The 23816-nt window shown below is 40.0% G+C and overlaps 1 protein-coding gene across 1 annotated transcript in view; it reads left to right on the top strand.

The window, feature by feature from the left end:
- MAP1B (microtubule associated protein 1B) overlaps window positions 1-23816 on the top strand; it is a 69681-nt gene that overhangs the window by 35060 nt on the left and 10805 nt on the right. The window contains exons 3-4 of the mRNA XM_017808219.1: window positions 14549-14631; window positions 18348-18488. Coding sequence (XP_017663708.1) covers window positions 14549-14631; window positions 18348-18488 — 224 coding nt within the window. The remainder of the gene's footprint in view (window positions 1-14548; window positions 14632-18347; window positions 18489-23816) is intronic.

Below are 23816 nucleotides of genomic sequence, written 5' to 3'. Positions count from 1 at the left end.
AAGGTGGGTTGGCTCTCTTTAAAAATCTGAGCAGTTCTAGACCCCTTAATTTAAACAGAACCTTTAGATCTCTAGGATCCACCCTGTATTGCTCAAGAGCTACCGCTTAAATAAATTCTCAGTGCTGTTATGAAATCCTTAAATGGAATATGGATACAAGACATCTTTTAAAACATATGAAATGAAAGTACTGTATTTTAATTACAGTTCTCATTCCTGTATGTTTGTATCAACACATCAGCTCTATTAAAAATATTCTCACAACACATCTGTAGATTTTAGTTTTGACACTTAAAATGTGTCATCTTAGCAATCTATTGCTGGAGGCTACTTGGTGTCAATTGCCAGAAGTAATTAGAAAACGAAAATTTGTTTAAAAGGTTGATGATGGCCATTCTTTGTGCATTTACCCTAAAGCATCCGAAGAGGATGCAAGCCAGCAAAATTACTTGTAATACAGAGCCTAGTGTTTCTTTTTTTAAATTGTCTAGATTTCAGAAGCAGGGGTTGCCAGGGGTAATTTTTTTTCACAGCATGATGTGTCATCTGTATGATGAAACCAGCTTTAATTATTCAGTTGGTGCCTACAAACAGTTGCTTAGTGATTGTGTCCTTTCTGTTCAAATGTGAAGTGAAGCTCATTTGTGTGCTAGGTCGCTAGCTGGTTTGAGTCAGCATGACCCTGCTGATTTAATTGGTATGCACTAAGAAAGCCTAATTAAAAATACCTTTGTACATTTAATGCTTATCTTTCATAATACTTACATAGACAAGACAATGCTGACCAATAAAAGAAACATCTCGTATGATTTTCATTGTACTAGTTTCTCTTTGATGGATGTCTTTATTTTCACTGATGGCTGTCCTGAAGACTACTTAAAATCAGCCCTGCAGCAATTTTACATTTGGAAATTACTTGGTGAAGCCAATCAGATGATAACTCAAGAAGACTAGCTAGTGTGAAGATTGCACTGAAAAGCATCACGATATGTTCATTCCCAATGAAACATCTTTACTTTTTAAGGATTTGTGTCATGCAAAATTACTTTTAAAAGCTCTATCATTTACTTGAAAATATTCAAGCTGAAAATAAAAACCACATGTTGTTCTCAGTGGGAGAGAAAGTGTCAGGAGAATAGATCCATAGCAGCTTACAGATTAGTCTCCCAAGCAGACCCTGATCTGTGCATGTGTTGTTGAAGCAGATTTCTGGTTACAGGGCACCAGGTGGTCACCTATGGTTGATTGAAGAAGCAAACACTGCCACAAATGCTATTAGTAGTGTGTAATGAGATTAACTCCCCATAGTACTTGCAATATCCTTGAGGTTTTTTCCCTTAAGCAGCAGAGGGCTGACACTGCCCCTTAAACAATGAAGTTTAATCTTTTATTGTTGTATGCGCATAACTCTCATTGGCATTAATAGGAGTTAAGCATGCACAAAAAGTGAAGAATAGACCTTGAAGTTTAAGCAATCATAGTATGCTAAAGGTTTCCAACAATTTCACAAAGGACCAGACCAAAATTTTATTATTCCCACTAAGTGTTTTCAGAGATTTTTATGCTTGTGCCTTAAAGGGTCTTTAGGGGGTTCCGAAATAACAATGAAGATTTAGTAGAAGGTAAGAATACTTAGCTGCAAGAGACAGAATCTGAGACAGAGCTCATATTTAATAAAACGTTTTGTGTTCTGTGACAGGGTGAGCTTTTGCTTTCTTTCATTTTAAAGTAAATAGTTTTGATACGTACTAAGCATGCTTTCTGGGAGTTTGGTGGGTATTTATCCAGTTAGAGATGCTCCAGTTTTTGCATATGCAGGAGTAAACTGTTTCACTAGGTGTGAGTTCTGCACCCTCCTGTAAAAGCTTGCTGTGGCTGCATAAAGCAGAAAGGATTCTCCCAGTGTGAGTCTGCAAGAGTAGTCCTCTGCTCCTCAGCTCAGAGTCTGCCTGAACTATTTCTAGGGGCACGTGGTTCTTCCTAAAAAGACGATGACTTAACAACTTGAGTACTTGAAGATTAAAATAGGTGTTTTCAGAACTAGATCTGTTCCTTGCTGATTTTTCCTTACAGAAGGTGAAGCGGTGAGAGGGTACAGGGCCAGTAAAGAAATGAAATAATCCAAGCTAGACTCTTGACTGACAGCTAAAGTCTGCTCACTTTGTAATTCAGAAGGCAAATTTTTGCTTTTTGTCACACTTGCTGGTTCATTGTTTTCTGTTTTTTTCTTGTACCAGCAAATATGAGCTATCACTATTTGTTTTTCATATTTTACTTTTTGTTACTACAGTTTCAACCACTGATAAGGATAATTGCTTTGTGAAATTTTAGAGTTTAGGTATTAAAAGACATTGCCTTTGCAAGATAATATTTGGATATGGGTTTGTATTTCCTGAAAATCCTTGCTGTTTTTTCCCTCCCTCCCTGTTTGTGATTTTCTAATTACAGGATAGTGTTGACTATTTCAGTCTTACGATATAGTCCAATTGGTTGTACTTATGCACATCATCAGAAAATTAAAGGCCAAAGACTGGAGGGACTACTTATGGCTTGTTTTAATTACGGAAATGAAACCCAAAAGAGTGTTCCTTTTGGTGTGCCTTCTCATTTTCTTCTTTGTAAAACCTGGAATTAATTAATAGTACTTGCCTGTATTCTATGCAGAGGCAATTGATTTCATGTTACATTTGCGATTTATATAAAATCATCACAGTGGAGAACTGCACACATCCAGTAAAGAATCGAAGGATGAAGGTGTTTTGAGGCTTTTAAGTGAGTCTTTTTCTTGGCAGAGCAAGGTCTCTGCCTTGGGGTAGAACAGTTGCTCTGCTCTTTCAGACAAGGAAAATGGTTGCTGCTAGAAAGGGACAGCGAATTCACATCCAGAAATTGATTAGCAACACTGCTTATATGTAAAAGCAGACTAAAAGCTTTGGGCAAGTTGTGCTGTGGAGCTGGGAAGCCGGATGGTTGCCAGGGGAAAAGCTTAAACCTGCTTCTCATTAAAGGCTTACAAACAGAGCATCTTGTTATGTTTTGTAGCGTTTGCAGAGGCTCAGCGATATTCCACAGCTGGTAATTAGTTGATAGTAATAATACATTCAACAGAAAACAAGTTTCTAAAATGCACAAAAGTAAGCCCAAGTATTAAAAAATATAACTTTTCCACTGTAATTCAGCTATGATGATTATGTGATTTGTTCAGGAAATAGCAATAAAGCTGTGATGTTACCTGAGAAAGAAGAACTTCACAGTTCTTCAAAGAGCCCTACTAGGTAAATTTGTTGAGATATTTTGGCAAAAAACATGGGGGTTTTCTTGTACATTATAAACATTACAGTACAAGTATCAAGGGTAGGTTATGAACTGTGGAGTTTTTTACCCAAGAAAATTTACTGATTGCCAGACTGTAAGAAGATTCAACCATAAATAATTTTATATACTGCAAAATTAAGTGTCTGATCTGTAGTGCCAGCCTCCCTGCAACAGCCTTAGTGCTTGTAAACAGATCTGTCATTCATTAATCATAGGCTGCCAAAGGAGAGGAAATGCTTTCTGATTTGAATTAGAAGGAAGGATAGAAATTATAGCTAAACTGAGAAACTTTAATAAATACGTGGCAAAGAAAATGTGCTCTAGGGAAAGAATGGATTTCCTATGTGTGAAGCCCTTATAGGTTGTATTGACTTGTCAGACTTTCAACAAGGATGGCAGATGAACTTAAAACTCAGTTGCATACACAGTAATGACACCAAGACCAGAAATATCCTCCAGAGGATTCTAATTGGAGCTGTTGGGTTTGGCTTCAGCTGCCATAACAATGAAAGCCCATTAGTAAGAAGGCTGCGGCAATTTAGAAACAGTAACGGAAACCTTCTGAAGTGATCAAAATTTACATCCTTCTCTCTAAAGAGAAATAGCAGACTAAAAACATATTCAGGTAGAGATGTCTATAAAGAGGAAAGGCAGACTTCTGAATTATTTTTTTCTGAAATATTCATTTCAGTATTTCTCCCTTCAGTACACATTTTAAATTTACATCAGCTTTTCTCTGATGCTGCTGTGCTCCATTTTCCGTATGAAAGGTGGGAGTTGCGGTGAAGTGCAATGAAGCATCTGCAGAGCGTGCTGCAGAGAAGAGGAAAAAATTCTCAGCAAGCTTCCCTTCTCTGGCCATCGGGATGTTGGGGGCAGAATGGCACAGCCAGGCACTGCAGCACAGGGAGGGAAAATAAAAGGATGTAAAAAAAGAGGTTTTAGCAATAGCAACATTTGAAAGGAAGTAAAATAAATTTAACTGAGGTTGTTGGGTATTTTTTGAAATACAGGAAGGATCTTGGCTATTTGGTTAAATACCACTAAGGAGAAACATAATGCTGATGTTCCCTATCTTGTTTTTAACAGCAGATATTTATAATCAGAGAACCTTTTCCATTCCTCATTGAGCTCATTGAGCTCAGTGACAATTTTCCTATGGAGTACATTTAGATTTGAGTTAGATGCTGTGCTAGATATTGAATTGGCACAATTATATTTTGTTTTAAAAAATAATTAAAGTAAATCTGATGGTTGGGGGTTTTTTGCCCCCTAAAATCAGCCCTTGCAAAAAGTGCCAACCATGTTGGATTCACAAATTTGCTTAGCATCTTTAACAGCCCAGTAAATGGTTTTGTTTGTAATATGAATATATCAATAAATATATTGATATAATAAAAAAAATTTAAGGTTCTAACCAGTCCTGTGACTTACAGTATATGGTGTGTTCAATAAACAGTGAAGTATGAGGTAATATGCCACAGAGGTATTGAGAAATAAGTAGCAATTTTTTCCAAATAAGATTTTAGTTGGCTATTTGACAGTTGGGATATGAGAGATTGCTTTTCTGAATAACTGAGGAAATTTAAATTATCACATTGCAGGAAGTATTCTAAATAAATTATAGTGGGAAGGTGTCTGTTCTCCTCAGGATTATTTTAGTTTCTGGGTCCAAGATATTTTCCAGAGGTAAAAGAAGAAATTTCCTTTTTTCTAGACGGAGAAGTTTGTATGTGGGAGAGGTCTGATGTTGCGCAGCTCTGCTTCTCTCCCTGGTTAGTAACACTCCCAAATGCAGTCTCAGATGAGGACTTTTATTGACCTTCAGTACTGATGAGTCAGCTCTGCATCACTGCAGTCTCCCATCGTGGTGTGTGTTGGCTGCCAGTTTCTACGCAGTACCAGGGCAATGTGCTCTGCTGCTGAAAACTGAATCTCCAGGTTCACAAATTATTTCTACAGTGCATCCTAGAGCATTGCCATTTTCTTCGTGATTAAGATTTAAGCATAGGAGAGAGATTAATTAGAGAGATTAATGAAAGACAATGAAAGGATTACAGTTTAAAAAAATAGGGCTGACTGTGGTACACATATAACTTCCTTGCTCTGAAGAGCTTTTTAAGATCATTACTTATAATGGAGATGTGTAACTCAAGACAACTGCTTACAGAGAACCTCACATTTACCTACCTGCCTGCCCTCAAGTTTATGACATACAAAATCTAAGAGAGGAAAAGATAAAGTTGCTTGGTTTTTGCCTAGATAGTCCCAGACAAATTTCTGAGAAATTTCTGTTGGCATTGGTTTCTCTTTTTCTTGCCATTTGAAGCTAGAGTATCAAGGTCTGCAGTGATAGTATTGTTATTGTTAGATAATATTGATAACAGTCAGGCAAGTGGTTTATGGAAGAATTTCAGCTCTGGGAAGTAGCTAAAGATGACTTAGGGAGTGCCTCAAAAAATAATTCATTATGCATAGCTTAGCTTTTTAACTATTTTCTAAAACAGAAGATAGTGATGTTCTCGCAGAACCAAAAGGATTGTGTGGCTGCAGCACTCTGCTTGGCTTCTAAAGATTCATGTTTCTGTTTCCATATGACCTTGGAAATTCTTTCCCTATCTGCATTTTATGGGGTTAAAATACTTTCACATCTATCAGACATGTTCTAAAGATAAAATTAATTGTGAAAGTAGTTGTTCAGAGTTCACGGTGTCTATAGTGTTTTAATCTACAAAATCAATATGTGGAGATAATCCCAAACAAGATTAAGATACCCATTTCAGAAAGCCACTTTGAACTGAGAATATTTTGGAGGAAGATCCTAAGTTTTAATTATATGGAGTATTATTAATAAGTGCTATATATTGCCTTGAAAATAATGGAAAATATAATTCATATAAAAAGGGTAAACTAGTTGATGAATGCAGCAGTCTTTTAGCTGTCTCTGTTTCAAGGTTGGAAGGGTGATTCATGAGGAAGAAAGCCCATGTCAGACACTTGGGTTGGAAACAGATGTCTTCTCAAAGCTACTCTGACTACAGCCATGCTGTTGAACAGGGCAGTTCTCATGACTAGGGACGTTGCATGGCCCCCTAGTAAACAGACATTACTCTTCCCTCACTTTCTGCCCAGATGTTAAACTGCTCAGCTATCTAAACACTCCTATTTCCGCCTTCCCCTGTAATTACAGGAGATAGTTTCTTGGAGTGGGATCATACAGCTGCACTTCTGTGTCTGGCAAGCATTCCAGCTGTGCCAGTTCAGATTTATGTCCTTTGCTTTCCATTCTCTCACTGAAATCACAGTGCTGCTAAATGGTGGTGGACAAGGCTTCTGGGATTTAAATTTTACCCACCATATGGGTTGTAAATGACACAGATCAATGGAAGAACAGAAATGGCAGAGTTTGGAGACACCTGTGCCTGACCATGGCATCAAATGAGAATGCTGACTGACTACTGGATATAATTTTTTCTTAAACAAAGTCAAGGGTGAACCCATTTATTGGGAGCATTGGATTCCACTACCATTACAAGTTCAGTATATAAGCAGGAGATGTAATCTTTTTTTCTTTGACTGATTTTATTGGGGTCTTCAGCAGTCTTTGGTTTTAAATTTCACTTCTTTCCAGAGCCTCAGTGAAATCAATAATGAAATCACTAGGGTACTTGGTTCAGTTTTTGTAGCATACTCCCTTTTTTGGGAGATAAACCAGTTTTAGTTTACTTTATATTATATAAGCTTTTCTTGTTCTTGTACTTTAGACTGATTTGCTTCAACTTTTTCTTCAGAGTTCCTTTTTGATTTTAATGTTTTAGCAGTCCTTCAAAAGCCCTGAAATTGTAAAATAGCAAGAATGTGAAAAATACAATTTTCTGATGGTGAGAAATTGGAGTTGAAAGTAATAAATTGCCCTGACAGGAACAGATGTTAGTGAAAGGCCAGCAGTCTGCTTCCACTTGATAAATAGCTGTATTTTGACAGCAAATTAGATGTCACACAAAGTTGACAAACATGCAAGAAAACAATATTTAGTGTGAAAAGATAATACAAATAGTCTATTGATAAATGGAGTGTGTAAAAAGAAGATATAATGCCTTGAATTTACTTCAGGATATTTCAGTGGGAATGGTCGCAGAGCAGTAGGTCCCCTGCAATCACAGAATATCAGAATATGCAGAGTTGGAAGAGACCCACAGGGATCATTGAGTTCAACCCTTAGCCCTGCACAGGACCATCCCCAAGAGGCACACAAGGTGCCAGAAAGGATCGTCCAACCACTCCCTGAACTCTCTCAGGCTTGGTGCTGTGACCACTTCCTTGAGGAGTCTGTTCCACCACCCAGCCACCTTTGGGGTGAAGAACCTCTTCCTGATATCCAACCTAAACCTTCCCTGACTGTCGCTGTTAAAGTCGGGACAGACAGAGTGACATAGAATCTTCTTTCAAAGCAGGGACAGGATTACAAGAAGGCTGTAATCACTTTATTGCAACAGGTTGCAAACATACTTTTCGCACATCACACATGTTAACTTTCTATTGGTGCCTTCATACATCAGGTCATACACATGTTATCCTGCTATTGGTACACATAGATCAGGCCACATACATGTCACTTTCTATTGGTATACATACATCAGGCCATCCACATGTCAACCTGCTATTGGTACTTTCGTGTATACACACACCAGGATTGGTTGCAAACTAATAAACACAGTTTTTACCGAGTCATCCTGACTTGCAGAAAAGTACAGGAAGTCCATTTCTGTCTTCCATCTTCTTCCTTTCTGAAAGTTGCCCACATTCCTCTGCATGCTGTGTTCTCCTCCTTTCAGGAGTATACTGTAATCCAGTTTATGTCCACTGCTCCATCGATAAATCCCAGGCTGCTGACAGGCTTGCTGTCAACCCCGACACCTGACAGAACTTCAGGCCATTCCCTTGGGCCCTTTCACTGGCCACCAGAGAGATCAGTGCCTGCCCCTCCTCTTCCCCTCACGAGGAAATTGTCGACTGCAATGAGGTCTCCCCTCAGTCTCCTCTTCTCCAGGCTGAACACACCAAGTGACCTCAACTGCTTCGCAGACAGGTTCCCCTCGAGGCCCTTCACCATCCTTGTTGCTCTCCTTTGGACACTCTCTAATGGCTTAATGTCTTTCTTATATTATAGTGCCCAAAACTGCACACAATATTCAAGGTGAGGCTGCCCCAGTGCAGAGCAGAGTGGGACAATCACCTCCACTTGTAGTTCTTGCAGCAGCTCCTAGCTCAGCTCAGTTCTTAAGTCTGCAAGTACTAAAGTTTGAGTCAGAAAATATGAGTTATGAGAATTAGTGCAAACAGGTCAGTTTGCTTTCCCTCACTGCTGTTAAGAGTCCTGAGCAAGGATTGGTGAACTGGCTTCATGCACAGTAGCTGGAGGCGGAATCTTGCAGTCACTGTTCAGACTGCACAATCATCTTCTGTCTAGCCTTCCACTTTCAGGGCTCTATTATTACCTGGAGGTATACATTTAAATGAGATCTGACAGATAAGGACTTACCCAAGAACAAAAATGAAATTATATGCAATTAGACTTATTAAATAAATGTGAGCTTAAAAATCAAAAAATGCAGTATGCTGCAGGACATTGCCTCTCAGAACTTGTAGTTAATAGATTGTTGAATGTCAAATGTGGATTGAAAAAACGTTTAACTATCACCAGGCTGCAGCTGAGCCATGTGAAACTTGAATATGAATTACATTTACTGGGTAGAGGTAGAAAGGTTTTATGCTGTCTGGAGAGTCACAACACAGTTTAGTATTCCAGCTGATCAGATGCAAGAAAGATTAACCTAACTGCAAAGACAAGGCGTAGTTCTCTATAAAAAGCATGTAATATTAGATACAAATCTGAACTAACCATTGTGTCCACAGCAAGCAGATTTAAATGATGGCAAGGAGAACAGTCACTCTTTGCAGTAAGCGTCATTCTTCCACGTCCATGTCACCATCAGAGAGCTCAGCAATGGTAGTAGACCTGACTTTTTGTTCACAGCTGTCACACCAAGTTGTCATCCTAGCAGGTATATGGATTTTATTTTCACATAGAAATGTGTAAAGTATTCTGATATTCACACATATATAGGAGTTCTTGCTGGAAAAAATTACTATGCTGTCCTTGCAGGCATCTTAAATTTAAGAAGCCTTTGGGCTGAATTGAGCCCTGGAGGCAGTGAATCTATATTCTCTGGCATAAATGAATTTACGCCTGTGTTATGCACTCCCCATCGTGTCAGCTAATTACAAGGCTGACTGATTACTCTCCGCAGCCACTGGCATCACCTGCAGGGCTTGGAAGGGGTTTTCTGAAGTCCTGTTCTCGTAGTACGGTGCGTGGGCACTATACAGGATGTATTTCTCCATCAAGTCTGCAAATCATTTTCTTCTTACTTGCAGATACAGAACTCCAGATTTTTACAATGTCAGAATTTCCTCCAGTGACTATAAAACCCACTCCCTTGCTTAATGCTGTGCACTTACCTATTTCTCCAGCTTGCAGTTTAGTTCAGCAGGAAACTTAGCATGCTTTGGTGGCCCTGTCTCAGCAAAGAAGGTGGAGATGATGGAGTGTTCCATATAATTTACACAAGATTTCTTCAGATAATTAATAATCTGCTGTAAAAGGGGATCTTGATCCTTTCTCTTTGGTCTGGAATTTTTTGTTGCAATGTAGTGCCTCCAGGCTGATAGTGTGGGTGTCTGGGGGCTGGTCACAATTACAACATTATTGACAATTTATACCCACAGATCTTTGTATTGAAAACAAGGAAAAATAGACTTATTCAGTTAGTATAAGACATAGTAACCTTCAGATGGCCAGTCTGCTGATAATATAGAACAACCACGATGAACAGAATGTTAACACATCTGGTTTTGGAGGACAAATTTGATGTCCTAGAAATAGAAGATGAAACAGTGAGCAGTTTAAAATTATTTAAGATTTATGAGTTATTGGATTACTGTTTGCTAGGCAAAAAGCTCCTTTTTTCTAAAGGAGTTTATTGATTTAAATGTATCATGTGCAAGGGGTATTATAACCTTCCAATAACCTTCATCTGACCTGGTAAATTTAAAAAAGATTTTACTTGAGATGATTCTTGAACATCAGTTATTGCTTCCCAGCGTAGTGATTGACAAGCCCCAGTACTATCTTTCAGAGGCTTGGCAGCCCAAAGATCATGCTCCATATGACCTCTTGTTCAGTGGTGAAGACCTTTGTTGTATTCTGTAGGCTATTTATTACTTCTGTTTTTGCTGAAGGTGTATTTTCTTCTACCAATTTAATTGAATGTAAAAGAATGTCTGATTTGCGCATGCCTTGACCTTTGGCTCAGGGGTGCACAGAAATGCAGAGTAAAACCCCTCCTCTCTTCTCCCACTTCTCTTCCAAGCCACCTATGCACTAATAAATACAAAACTATTTAGTTAATAATATTTTTCAGTCATCCAACTCTTGCTTACCATGAATGTAAAGGCAAAAAAGACGAAAGCTTTGAAGGTGATACTACATGTGGACATCAATAAAGAAGGTATTGTCCTGAATAGGAATTAAAATACACCAAGCTTTTTCTGCCTAGAAATGTGGGAAAAGTTTATGTGTCTCTGCTCTCAAATGCAGCATTGCCCTATTGGGAAAATGTCTTTTCTTCAGTGAGTGTATTTGTCTGCTAAAAGTATCTTCTCAGACTTTAAAAAAGAACTCCAGGAATGGATATTTTATGGTTCATTTTGGAGGATTTTTCTCCCCTCAGTGTTCTCTCCTCACTGTCCTCCACAAGACGGAGGCAGCTGGGGGGACTGCATATTGGAGTTACTTAGAGGTGCAGAACACTGGAAGTTTCTAGCTGCAGACAGTTCATTGCTTATTCATGACTTGTGGGAAGTTTCATTAGCCAGCCTTGCAGGCTGTACCATCCATCTGTTAATACCACCCAACACGGTGACTGATGTAACACAGCAGCTAGTGACACAGCAGTCATGTATTCTGGTGGTGAAATAATGCTTTCAAGTTCTTTACAATGAAAAACAAGAGATGTTTAAAGTTGCCAAAGAGATGTGTTTGAATGCCACCTCAGGTGTCAAACAGTTACCATCTTCAGAGAGAAGGAATACCTTCCCCCCTTCTGCCAAGAATCACTGCAGGAGAGATTTACCTCCTTCCTCTGCGTTTACTTTGTGTGGGAATATTGTGATGGGGAGCAAGTGAGTGTTGAGGTTCACCTGGAGTGGCAGGAGAAGCTGATGGGAACCCGTCTGTTCAGTAACTCGTTGCCTACAGCATGCAAATCCATGGGCTGAGGCAGCACAGGCATGCCCAGTAAAAGTGTGTCAGTAGTGATTCTTGGTTAAACAAGACCTGAAAGAGGATTTGGTTTCTTTCCCTTGCCATTCATTTGCATTTTGTGTTTGCACGAATTTAACGTAGTAGAAAATGGGCCTCATGTTCACGCTGCTTAACTGGCCAGAAAAGATCAACTGTGTAAGTTAAGAATTCTGTTCAGTCACTTCTAGGAAGTATTACTGACACCATCCCCATCTCAATAATCCTAAAATGAAATTGCATTGATATTTGGCTGAGTAGGGGATCAATAGCATCCTATGGCCATAGGAAATGGGATGATACATGCGGAAGTCACCCTTTAAGCAATTGTCACTTGCTGTTTACTTCTCTCCTGGTTCTGAATCAAACAGCTGACAAGACTCTTTACTCATATAGGGTATTAATTGGAAGCTTTACTTAATAAAATCAAAAGATGATTTCTTCCAAACATAAATAATATTTATATATGAAAGATATAAAGCCCCAAAGATAGGGCTTTGACTTGCTTCCCAGAAACTATAAGCAGGTAAAATCTCTCCACTTAACCACTTCTGTGCGACCTGAAAGTTCCTTCCTTTCTTCCTCTATCTCATCACAAAAATGATCTATCACATGCACAGAGAGGGGCTGCAAAAATCCAGTAGAGTTAAAGCAATCCCAGATCTTCCATGTAAGTCTCAGATTCTCCCACTCCATCTGTAATTTAGTAAGTTACAGTCTCTTGCCAATTTGTGACATGCTCTTGCTGAGCTTTCTGCTCCCACGCTGTGATAATTAATTTCTGTCTGATAAAACTGTTCCCGTGGGAGACTTTCCTTCATTCCAGCTGAGCATCTCAGGGTATCAACCTGGGCAGCAAGCCTGTGTTGCTCTTACAAAATTGCAAATAGTTTTAAAAAGTCTTTTTTTTTTTTTTTTACTTCCCAAGCAGCGACATGGGACCATGTTACCAATATCAGCAAATAGCTGCAAACTTCGCAGGTGTTCTGTGGGATGGGAGCCCTTGTAGTGACTCACTCCGTGCCAGTGCTGGGTCCCCACCCTGTATGGTAAGCAGTAACACATGTTGATGCCAAGGAGTTGAAAAGGGAGACAGTCACGGATACATCTCTGAACAGGCACTGTGTACGTGGTGCAGACCAACAGGGTTGCCTCTGGAAATCAGTCTCAAGGCCCATGAACCCACACAAGCACTAAAGCTGGGTGTCTGGCCCGTGGGAACATAGGATGTAAGTAACCACCACTGGTGTTGGTCAGCAGGAGTTGTAACTGCTCAGATCAAATCCCTTCCAGCTACAGATACCTGACCTGGAGCAGCTTCAGTTAAATCCAGAGTGTGTTCTTTGAGTCAGGTGGACACTGTACATCTTTGTCTAACTTAGTATGTGGCTAATTGCATTTCTTTTCTACCTGTGTTTAATGTGTTAATGTCTAATGATATATCAGTCTTAGTCTGGCCTGAAGCAAAGTTTGTGCTCAGTGTCACCAACTGTTAAGCAAGAAATTTCTGTGTCAGCTAAAGGGTGATGATTCAATAAACTAGATTCAATAAACTCCACCTAATATCTTAATTTAAGGGAAATCTGAAGAACAACTGAAATATCAGACCATAGAGCATCTTCTGAAGGAGCCTGCAGTAGCAGAGCCATCTGGATGTGCATTCCTGTTAAACAGGAAGCAAAGCTATAAAAATAAATTGAATTGCAAAGGGTAATGCCAGAACTGGATGTTCCTGAGAGAAAGAGACCTGCCCTCCTCCCCTTTTGTAATATATAGTCTGTCTCCTTCTTTTGAGGAACTATAGCAAAAAGGAAATAAGAAAACTAGCTTTCTTTAAACTAATTAGTCTGAGTCTCTAGGCACTGTCATGCACAAGAGAATAGAGTCCAACCCCATCTCACATTTTACTTGAAAACACTGTGGGTTTTTTTCTCTTTTCCTTCACTTTCTGCCGTTTGATTGTAAACTTGCATGCTTATAAATGTAGAGATTCTCCAAAGCGACAGTGACAGACTCAGCACAGTGGGAACTCGGAGGGCAAGGAGGAGGAAGGCAGGAGGGGTGCAGGCAGGTCAGCGAGGAGGAGAGCATCACTGGGATGGGTAGAGTTCGCGGCAGCAGGGTTGAGTCTGCTTGGGGCAGGGGTGGGGGCAGCACTGAGCCTGCCCGAGCCGGGGGCAGTGTGGGAATGGCTGTCTGCCCATCCTCTCAGACGATGCCCTCAGGCATGCAGAGCTCCTTTCAGCCTGACTATCCTCAGCCTCGTTAATTTACATCTCTTGACAGGGGAGTTTTTCTAAGTTGGCAGATAAGTAACTTATTCTGTGTCCCTCATACTCCCTTTTAAGCCCAATTAATTATTTTAATTGTTTAATATTGCACCAAGCAGCCAAGCAGTTTGCTCAGAAGGGACAGCTCTTCTGGTTTTTTAGACTAATTGCCAGTCTGGATTTCTGAATGACAATATGGCTTCTAATTAATCTCACTGCAGTTCTCACAGAAAGAGAGTCTGATAAGAACTTGCCAATTAATGAAAGGAAAAAAAAAATCAACAGTCCTGTTGTGTTTTTCTGGCATCCGCTCCCAGTCAGATGAGTATCACTACTAACTACAGAGACAGACTAAGTATGAAAGGCAGTGGGTTGCGAGGCTCCTCCAAACTTGCACAGACTTTATTAAATCAGTATCTGGATGCTATTTGTATGCCTTTCACTCTTGTTGCCTGACATCGCTTGCTACAGTTTTTGTAAGCAGGAGGAAGACAAAGCAGGACAGCGCAGCAAGTGTCCAACCATCCCCACAGGAAACTTTGCTTACACCATGATGGTTGAATTTAATTTCTTACCTTTTTCTTTCTCTCTGTGCTTGCAGGTCAGAAGATTCTTCACCACAGAAGTGATATCTTAGAGACTGTAGTCCTCATCAATCCCTCAGATGAAGCAGTTAGTACTGAGGTAAGTCAGAAATATTTCACTGGACATCTCATACAGGGTCCATTAAGTGGACATGATGAGAGCATTTAAGCAGACATAGTTAGATGATTATAGAGAATCAGTCACTGCCTTCCAGCTTAGTGACTGACAAATTCCAATACTGTCTTTCAGAGCTGTAGCAGACTTTGAGCAGGTCCTAACTGTGAATGAAAGGGCATATTAGGAGCAAATATGAAAAACATCAGGCATCCCTGGATTTATTCCCTGGATTTTTTTCTCTGGGTTCCCAGACTCCTGACAGATGGTCAGAGGCATAGGAGAGAAACATGCTTCTGATCCCAGCATTCTTTTTCTTCTAATGCACCAAACTCTCTTCTTGATGCAGCGGAGGCAGCTCTGGTGAAAGTACATCTGATTTTCTTCTGCTTCTCCATTGTTTGTTAGCTCTGGATGCCAATTTTACATATGAAGAAAGTGCCTGAAGGTGCCCAGGGACAAATTTGGGTCTTTGAGAGGAATTACCAACTATGTGGTAGTGACTCTAGGTTGATCTATCTGTCCTTCAAAAACCATGTGGCATGATTAATGGACTCTGGAGAGTGCCCACAAGAAGACTGCCAATTCCTTATGAACTCGGTAGAATCAAAGAACTGATTGTGTAGCTCAAAGACAAAACTGGTATATTTAGCTAGTGAAACTGAAGGTTGAAATAATAGGGATAATTTCATTGCTGGCCTGTGCTGGGAAGCACTGCCACAATATAATTTCTGTTGGGAAATGAAGCTTGTGGTACATGGTAAAAAATCTGTTTTGTTACCAACTTTAAGTAATGTTAAGTGCAAACAGAAGAAAAGAGTCCAAAACAAATGAAATTTCTGAAGTTGTAAAAGTTTAAAAGTCATCTTAGTTAAAGGCAACTCATTCACCAAAAAACCACGCATGAAAATCTGTTACAAACCACTAGAGGTGGTTGGTAAGAACAAGGGTGTCACCTGGGTAGCAGCACTCAATACATTTATTCAGACTATAAAGCTATAATGCGTGTGCATGCGCAGAGGAGTAGAAGGGCTAAAAAACTGCCAAAAGCTGGGAAATGCTATTCTTTCTCTAGTGCCTGTCATTCCTTTGATGGATGACCACATGGAAGAACATGATTTGAGGCCCATTAATGACTTCTGAACCCTGGCCTTACTCCTTTGGTTCTGGAAGATGTTTGGCTACATTACTGTTAATTTCATCTCACTAGACTGTGGGAGCCAATCTTTTCTTTGTGTTCATCTTGCCAAACTGGTCACAGTCAGAAGTTACAAGCTGAGATTTGAAGCTGGCTAGCTAAGCAAGGCTCTGACTGGACACAATCCAGAAAGAGACAATAAGAAAGAGGTGGAAGAATTAAATCAGAGGTTGGAGTAGACATGCTCTGCCCACTATGGCAAATAGAAAACTTAGTTTCACATATCAAGAGATTTCCAAGTTGTATCTGGGGAGACAGTGATATACTGTGAAGCTCTAACTTCACCAAAAGAGGAAATTGAAACCATTCAGAAAAAAACAAACCAAACCAACCAATCAACCAACCAAACCCCAAATCAAACAAAAAACCACCACCATCACAACAACAACAAAGCCCCAAACAAAATAAAATAAAAAACAGAAAGAAATATGATATTCCTCTTATTCTGGCTGCTATTAGCCATACCTAGTGGCAGTCCAAGCAAGGTTCTGCCTGAAGCTCCTGTCATATTCTGTCAAATGCCAAAATAACTCCCAGAAGAGAGAGGCCCAAAGGGAGAGAGATTGTGTTTGAAGTTTCCCAAAGAAAACAAGTTTCTGAAATGCCCATGAGTATTTACTTCCTTCTTAGGAAGTCCCTTCTCTGTTGCTCCTGTGCCTACCATAAGTCTGGGAAAACACTGATCTGCTCGTGTGCCCATCTCTGTATACACTCTGTCTTTACCTCCATTTGGACTGAGGCTACCTCTTGCTTGTGCACTTCCTTCAAACAATTTGGGAATTTAACCAACAGTTCAACTGAACAAAATCATCACCTTGCAGTATTTTTTATGAAATTGAGTGGTCTTGAAATCAGGAGACAAATTTCTGCTAGTCCTTCAGGAAACCTTGCTTGTACCCAGACACAGAATTTATGTGTATCTTTAAGGTCTTCCATGTGTATGATACATTATGCTCTGTAATCTGCAAGCATTTATTTACTTTTTTTTTCTTTGCTAGCTCTGCAGAATGTATTTTATCATCAGTTAATAAAATAGGTTGAAGGGAAATTATGTGACAGTCACGTATAGTAATTCACAAGTCAGGAAACAGTTTTGCTGTTGCAAAACCTGGTGAGTTTACACCAAAGTTGGCAGAGTGATGAGTACTGCTGCCAGCAACAACAGAAAACATAGAAGAGGAAGCCAGTTCTGATATTGTTTTAATACAGCTAAAACAGAGAAAATTTGAGCAATGCACATCAGACAGATGGCTGCACTTGTCTATATTTTTGTCTAAAATAGAAATAGATACACTCAATCTATTTAATCCATCAAGGATATTTCAGTATTATAGTTAGTTCAATCAGTGAGAGACCAGCATTAGTCCTACATTTAATTAAAGGAACTTTTTGCTGCTCAGCATCAGGGTCACGTATTTAGTAAAATAACAATGAAAACATGGTAGAGTTGGGATATTATTTTAGATGTAAACTCTCCAGTGTCTCTTTTCTACTTGTACTGAAAATGTGAGTTGTTCAGCAGAGATTCAGGTTAAGCCTTCCTGGCTCAGCCTCCCAGGCGTTAACAGGAGTTTTTTAGAACAACTGATTGCTTAACAATCAATAAAAAAAAATTGAAAGAATGTCTTGCAAGGAGAGATGAGGTGATTGTGTCATCTCCAAGGAGATGGAGCTTGGATGCAACATCATGTGGATTTGTCCCAGATGGACTCTGCTCATTTGCTCATTTAGTTTAATAGGTGGATAGCCTTGTTCTAGAATCACTATTCATTTAATAATTTAATTTAATTTAATTTAGTTTAATTCCTCCTTAACAGAGGAATTAGTGCACTTGAAATTCGTACCTGACCATAGGCTGAATTGATTTTTCAGTTTTCCGTAAATACTTTTGAAGTATTTGCACAATATTTATTCAACAGTACAGAATCTTACATAGGTTTTATTTAGTTCTGTTCTTCAGTTTAGTTCAGCCAATAGAAGTATACTGAATATACGGATTTCTCTTAGCATGCAAGTAAATCTCCCTCTGGGGGTAGTAAACAAGAATGATTAGTAGCTGTAGTAGGGTCAAGTAAAGTAACAAGCATCTGCTTTTAAATAGTTTACCAAGTTTGTCCTGATACAAAACTATTGAAGTATACCAATAGTTATACTATTAATATGTTTGTTCATTGAAAAAAATTATTTTTTCAATCAAAATGTATTCTATTCTGCTCCTTGCTCTTTTTTACATGTCATTAGTTTGGTTTATTTTTCAGACCTTCTTTTTAATTGCATCTAGTCCTTTCTTCAGACCTTCTTTTTAATTGCATCTAGTCCTTCCTTTTTTCCCTTTTTCACCTTTCTCATTGTCTTTTGTAAACAGCACTATACTTGATAATGTTTTGACAGTCCTGCTCCAGACAACGGTTTTAAATTAGGGGAAATAAACTGTATGCTCTCAGTGGAATGCAGAAACACATAGTAAATCCCATTATTGATGTATTTTTTTCCTTCACTCTAGGTGCGCTTAATGATCACAGATGCTGCGAGGCACAAGCTCCTTGTTCTCACTGGACAGTGCTTTGAAAACACGGGAGAACTTATTCTTCAGTCAGGGTCCTTCTCCTTCCAGAACTTCATTGAGATCTTCACAGATCAAGAGGTTAGTTTGGAAAAGTGTCTTCTATACGTTGTTGTGTGGTGGCAGAGGTTTCTAGAATACTAAAAATGGCTCTCTGATAGAGTTAGCTTAGGCAGCCGTGGTACTGCTGGTCTTTACTCTTAATTATAGGCTTCAAAACATTTATTTATTTTATTTTAGATTTCGTGTAAATTACTTAACAAAAGCATTAAATTTTGATTTGGGGAATTAAATTACAAGAGGAAATCAAGGAAGTTTTGATAATCGAAGGAGAGAGTGCTGTGTTTAAAGTATACAGATTATTCATCTGAGGTGCACATACAAAGCAGTCAAATTGAACTTGACATCAGGTTCTTACATGGTGGCAGCTAAATAATAGGTGGCATTAATAAGCAGAGGGTGGCTGTCGGAATAGTTGTATTTTTGGTACCATCTACCTGCTTAACTTCTTTATATTAGTGTTTAAAATTTGACCAATAAATCTGTACAACCTTTGGTTTTTACATACCACAAAAATAAGCATGAGCTATACCAGTATTTAATGCCATTTGTTTCACGACTTGTTATTTTGCTGTCTTTCTTAATGTACTGTGTCTGAAAGCTCCCATAGGGCAGGAATCCATAGTAAACAAGCTGTCACACTTAATTTGGCTGCTGTGTAAAGTATATATTTAAATAAACTGGATGGCTCAATCCCTAGGGATTTAGTTTCCGATATTAATTAGTTTCATGTCAGTGGACTGAGATTTGAAAGTTTAGCAGTGAGAAAGCAAAGTTTGCATGGCCTTATTGTATCCATGTGATCTATTCCCAGAGCCTCTTTGTTCAGCATATGTTTGTAGGTTAGGGAAAGAACTGGTTTCCTGCTCTCTGAAATATGCATGACACCTAATACTCACGGGCACTTCTCAGAGTTACTTTTCTCTGAAATTACAAACCCAAGCTCCTTACATCTCTAGTCAGTGATACAAAATTACTATATGACTACATAGGTTGGAACTCAATGATCTCAGTCAGAGGTCTTTTCCAACCTGGTTGATTCTGTGATTCTGTGATAAATGCAAAACTAGGGGCAAATACCACCATTACTATTAGGAAACAAAACTGTTGGTTGGGAAGCAGAGTTGGGGGGTTGGCTATCAGTTACAGTTGCTGAGGGATTGCCACAGTAGTGAGTGTGCAGGACATACTCCCATGGGCTATGACTAAGGCTCATTTGGCTCGTCCCTGCAGCTGGCAGTGTGCTCACCAGCCAGCTGGCAGGGCTCTTGGCAAGCACCGGCTTCTAGCCTATTGTTTCTGAAGCCTCAGGGTCTCGCTGTTTCTACACGTTTTCACAAAACCAAAGAAAGATCATGCTTGCCATACTGCAGTTCGTGTGTGCGACATTTTTAAAAAACTGGGGGAAAAAAAGATCTAGAAAAAAGTGATAAGTGATTTTCTGAGTGGCGATGAGATGAAAGAATTCATGTGCAATCCTGATCCCGGTGGGCTTGCCAGTGCAAGGTTCACAGTTGGACTCAATGATCTTAAGGGTCTTTTGCAATCTAAACAATTATATGATTCTATAAGCATGTAAAGTTGGATGAGTACTGCATAGAGTTGGTGTTTCTTGCCTCTGCCCATTTCCACTTCACTGGGCCAAATTTGAGCTATGGTCAAGGAATGTGTTTACAAATAAGTAAATACCCTTTGGGAGATACTCATATCCATCTCTAACATGTAGAGGTCCCTTCATGCAATGTCTAAAAGTAGGATTTTCAATTTCTCCCATGCTGAAAGATTGAAAATGTCATAGTCCCCTGCTTCTTCAACACCAGCACCTTTGTGGTTCAGGGTAGGAAACAATATTGTGTTTTCTCTGAACAGCCAACTTGCTGTTTGTCTTCACCAGCACTTTTAAAACTTAAGGATTCCTCAACAGATGTCTCTCAATGTTCACAAAGACAGTCAAGTTCACAGGCACATTTATTTGCTCCCAGATTGACTTTGAATTTGGAGGGGAGAAGGAGCAGTTCCATCTCCATGTTATCAAATGAGTGGAACTGTTGATATCCCTGGTGTCACCATCTGAAAGGCAAATCCATTGAGACCTTTTCTGGGGCATTTCTGAACTTGCTGTTCCTAGCAGTTTTGATCTATGTCTGGAATAATCTTTCTTCAGCTTTTCATTGGCCTGGACTACCACTGGCTTAACACTGTCTGCATTAGGCATACTAACTTTTAGGAGCAAAAGTCAGAATTTAGAAGTATGAAGCATAAATCCAGATATGGTGTAATATAAATGGGGGAGGATTAACCCCAGACTTTGGTGCAGTATATTCATTGACGCAATATATTCATTATCCCACTATATTACCATATGATTTTTTATCTAGGCAGAAAATTGGCTCTGTATGAGAAACAGTCTTTACTCAAGTTATCTCCTTATGTATGCAACAGACTTGGATTTATTCATTCAGAGGAAGTGATTTTTTACTACATTTAACTCTAATAATGTGTTTTCAACCCTGATCAGAGACATCTCATTGAGATCCTAAATCCATTTCAGAGTTGTGGTCTGTGCTGCCCCTCTTTTCTTATTTCTCCAGTAGAAAACAGCAATGCTTACCCTATTGTCCTTGTCTTTCAGCCTTTTCAGCCTTTTCTCCATTTATTTGGTTTGGTTTTGTGGGTTTTTTTCACTTGCTCCCTTTCAGATAGGGCCATGTCTGATATATGGGTGAGATTAATTTATACTCCTGTCAAATGGTTTCGATACTCAACAAAGGATGACAAAGGAAGGTAGAAAATATTTATTTTCAGCTTTATTTATCTATTGGTTGGACTTTAAAAAAAAAACACAAAACAACAAACAGCCACTGTATCTTTGTTGAGTCCTATTTTCGGTAAATGCTGAAAATAAGTTATGTAACACCAAGAAAGGAAGTAAGACCTACACGCAGAGAGGCCTGAAGAGATCTAAGGCAATCAAACATCTTTAATCTGTTATATATTCATTTCTGCTGTTGATACAGCTTGTGGTCCAAAAATCCCCAATTATTCAGCTGATGAAAACTGTTCTTACAGCTTGAACTGATACTGCATAGCCTCTGCAAAGAAGGCTATGGTATTCTCCATGATGATGTGCTGGCATGTTTTTCACTGACATTTTATATCTGAATTACTACTTTAAAGAAGTTTGGTGCTCTCTCAGCCACTTCTCAAAGGACTTCTGCTCCTGACCCTTCACGAGCCTTGTTGACCTCTGGACACACTCCAGCATCTCCAATGTCTTGCTTGGAGTGAATGGCCCAAAAACTTGTAGCTGTTTCCATCTCTGAAGTAATAACTTACTTCTTAATCACGGAATCACAAAATAGTTAGAGTTGGAAGAGACCTGGAGATCATCCAATCCAACCTCCCTGCCAAGGCAGGGTCACCTACAGCAGGTGACACAGGAATGCCTCCAGGTGGGTTTTTAGTATGTCCGGAGAGGTAGACTATGTGACCTCCCTGGACAACCTGTTAGAGTCCTCTGCCACCCTCCATGAAAGTTCTTCCTTATATTGAGGTGGACCTTGTTGTGTTTCAGCTTATGGCCATTGCTCCTCATCCTACTGCTGGGCGCCACTGAAAAGGGTCTGGCACCATCCTCTTGGCTCTGCCTTTGAAATATTTATGTGCATTAGTGAGATCCCCTCTCAAGTCTTCTCTGGACTAAACAAACCCAGCTCCCACAGTCTCTCCTCATAAGAGAGATGCTCCAGACATCTGATCATTTTTGTGGCCCTCCACTGGACCCTCTCCAGTAGCCCCTTGTCTTTCATGAACTGTGGAGACCAGAATTGAACACAGTACTCCAGATGTAGCCTCGCTAGGGCCTGGAAGAGGGGGAAGACTACCTCCCTCGACCTGTTGGCCATACTCTTCCCAATGCAACCCAGGATAACAATTAGCCCTTCTGGCCACAGGGGCACACTGCTGGCTCATACTCAATTTATCATCCCCCAAGACTTCCAAGTCCTTCTCTGCAGAGCTGCTTTCCAGCAGTTGGCCCGAGCCTGTCCTGGTACTTGGGGTTATTCCTGCCCAGGTGCAGGACCCTAAACTTGCCTTTCTTGCCTACCCAGGTCCCACTGAATGGCAGCACAGCCTTCAGGTGTATCAGCCACTCCCCCCAGATTCATATCAGCGTCTTGCCGAGAGTACATTCTATCCCTTTATCCAGGTCATTGATAAGCAAGTTGAATAAGACTGGACCCAGCATTGATTCCTGGGGAGTGCCACTGACTACAGGCCTCCAGCTAGATTCTACTCCACTGATCCTGAGCCTCTGAGCTCTGCCATTCAGCCAGTTCTTGATCCACTTCACTGTCCATTCATCTAAACCACATCTCCTGAGCTTACCCTAGGGGAGACAGTGCGAAAAGCCTTGCTGAAGCTGAAGTAGGCAACATTGCACTGCTCTCCCCTCATCAACCCATCCTTCCATACCATCACAGAGGGCTATCAGATTGGTCAAGCATGATTTTCCTCTTGGCAAATCCATGGTAATGACTCTTGATGACCTTCTTTTCTTCTACCTGATTGGTGGTGACCTCCACAATGATCTATTCCATCACCTTTCTAGGGATAGAAGTGAGGCCAACTGGCTGGTAGTTTTCTTCTTGCCCTTTTTAAAGATGAGAGTAGCATCGGCTTTCCTCCAGTCATCAGGCACCTCTCCTGTCTCCATGATTTTTCAAAGATGATGGAGTGTAGCTTAGCAACGTCTGCCAGCTCCCTCAGCACCCATGGGTGCATTCCATCAGAGCCCATGGATTTATGGGTGTTAAGTCTGTCTAGCTGATCTCTAAACCAACCCTCTACGACCAAGGAAAGGTCTTCCTTTTTCCAGCCTTCTTCTCTTACATCCAAGATCTGAAATTCCTGAGGGCCAGTCTGAGCAGTAAAGACTGAGGCAAAAAAGGCATTTGCTAGTTCCACCTTCTCTGTGTCTTCCATGACCAGGACACTCATCTGATTCAGCAGTGGCCCCACATTTTCCCTAATCTTCCTTTTGCTCCTGATGTACTTGTAGAAGCACTTCTTGTTGTCCTTGATATGCCTTGCCAAACTCAATTCCAAGTGGTCCTTGGCCTTCCTCATTACATCCCTTCTTACTTTGACAATGTTCCTCTAGTCCTCTAGTGGCTTCTCCCTTTTTCCACATCTCATGAATTTCGTTCTTCCATTTGAGATTTGCTAGAAGCTCCTTGCTCATCCATGCCGGTCTCTTGCCTCCTTTGCTTAATTTCTTGCTCATGGGTATACACTGGTCTTGAGCTTGAAGGAAGTGATGCTTGAATATTGACCAGCTCTCTTGGT

Source organism: Lepidothrix coronata, unplaced genomic scaffold (genome assembly GCF_001604755.1).
Source record: "Lepidothrix coronata isolate B3197 unplaced genomic scaffold, Lepidothrix_coronata-1.0 Scaffold22, whole genome shotgun sequence".
NCBI classification, from domain to species: Eukaryota; Metazoa; Chordata; class Aves; order Passeriformes; family Pipridae; genus Lepidothrix; species Lepidothrix coronata.
The sequence above is the reverse complement of the archived record's forward strand: the minus strand, read 5'-3'. Positions and strand labels throughout refer to the sequence as shown.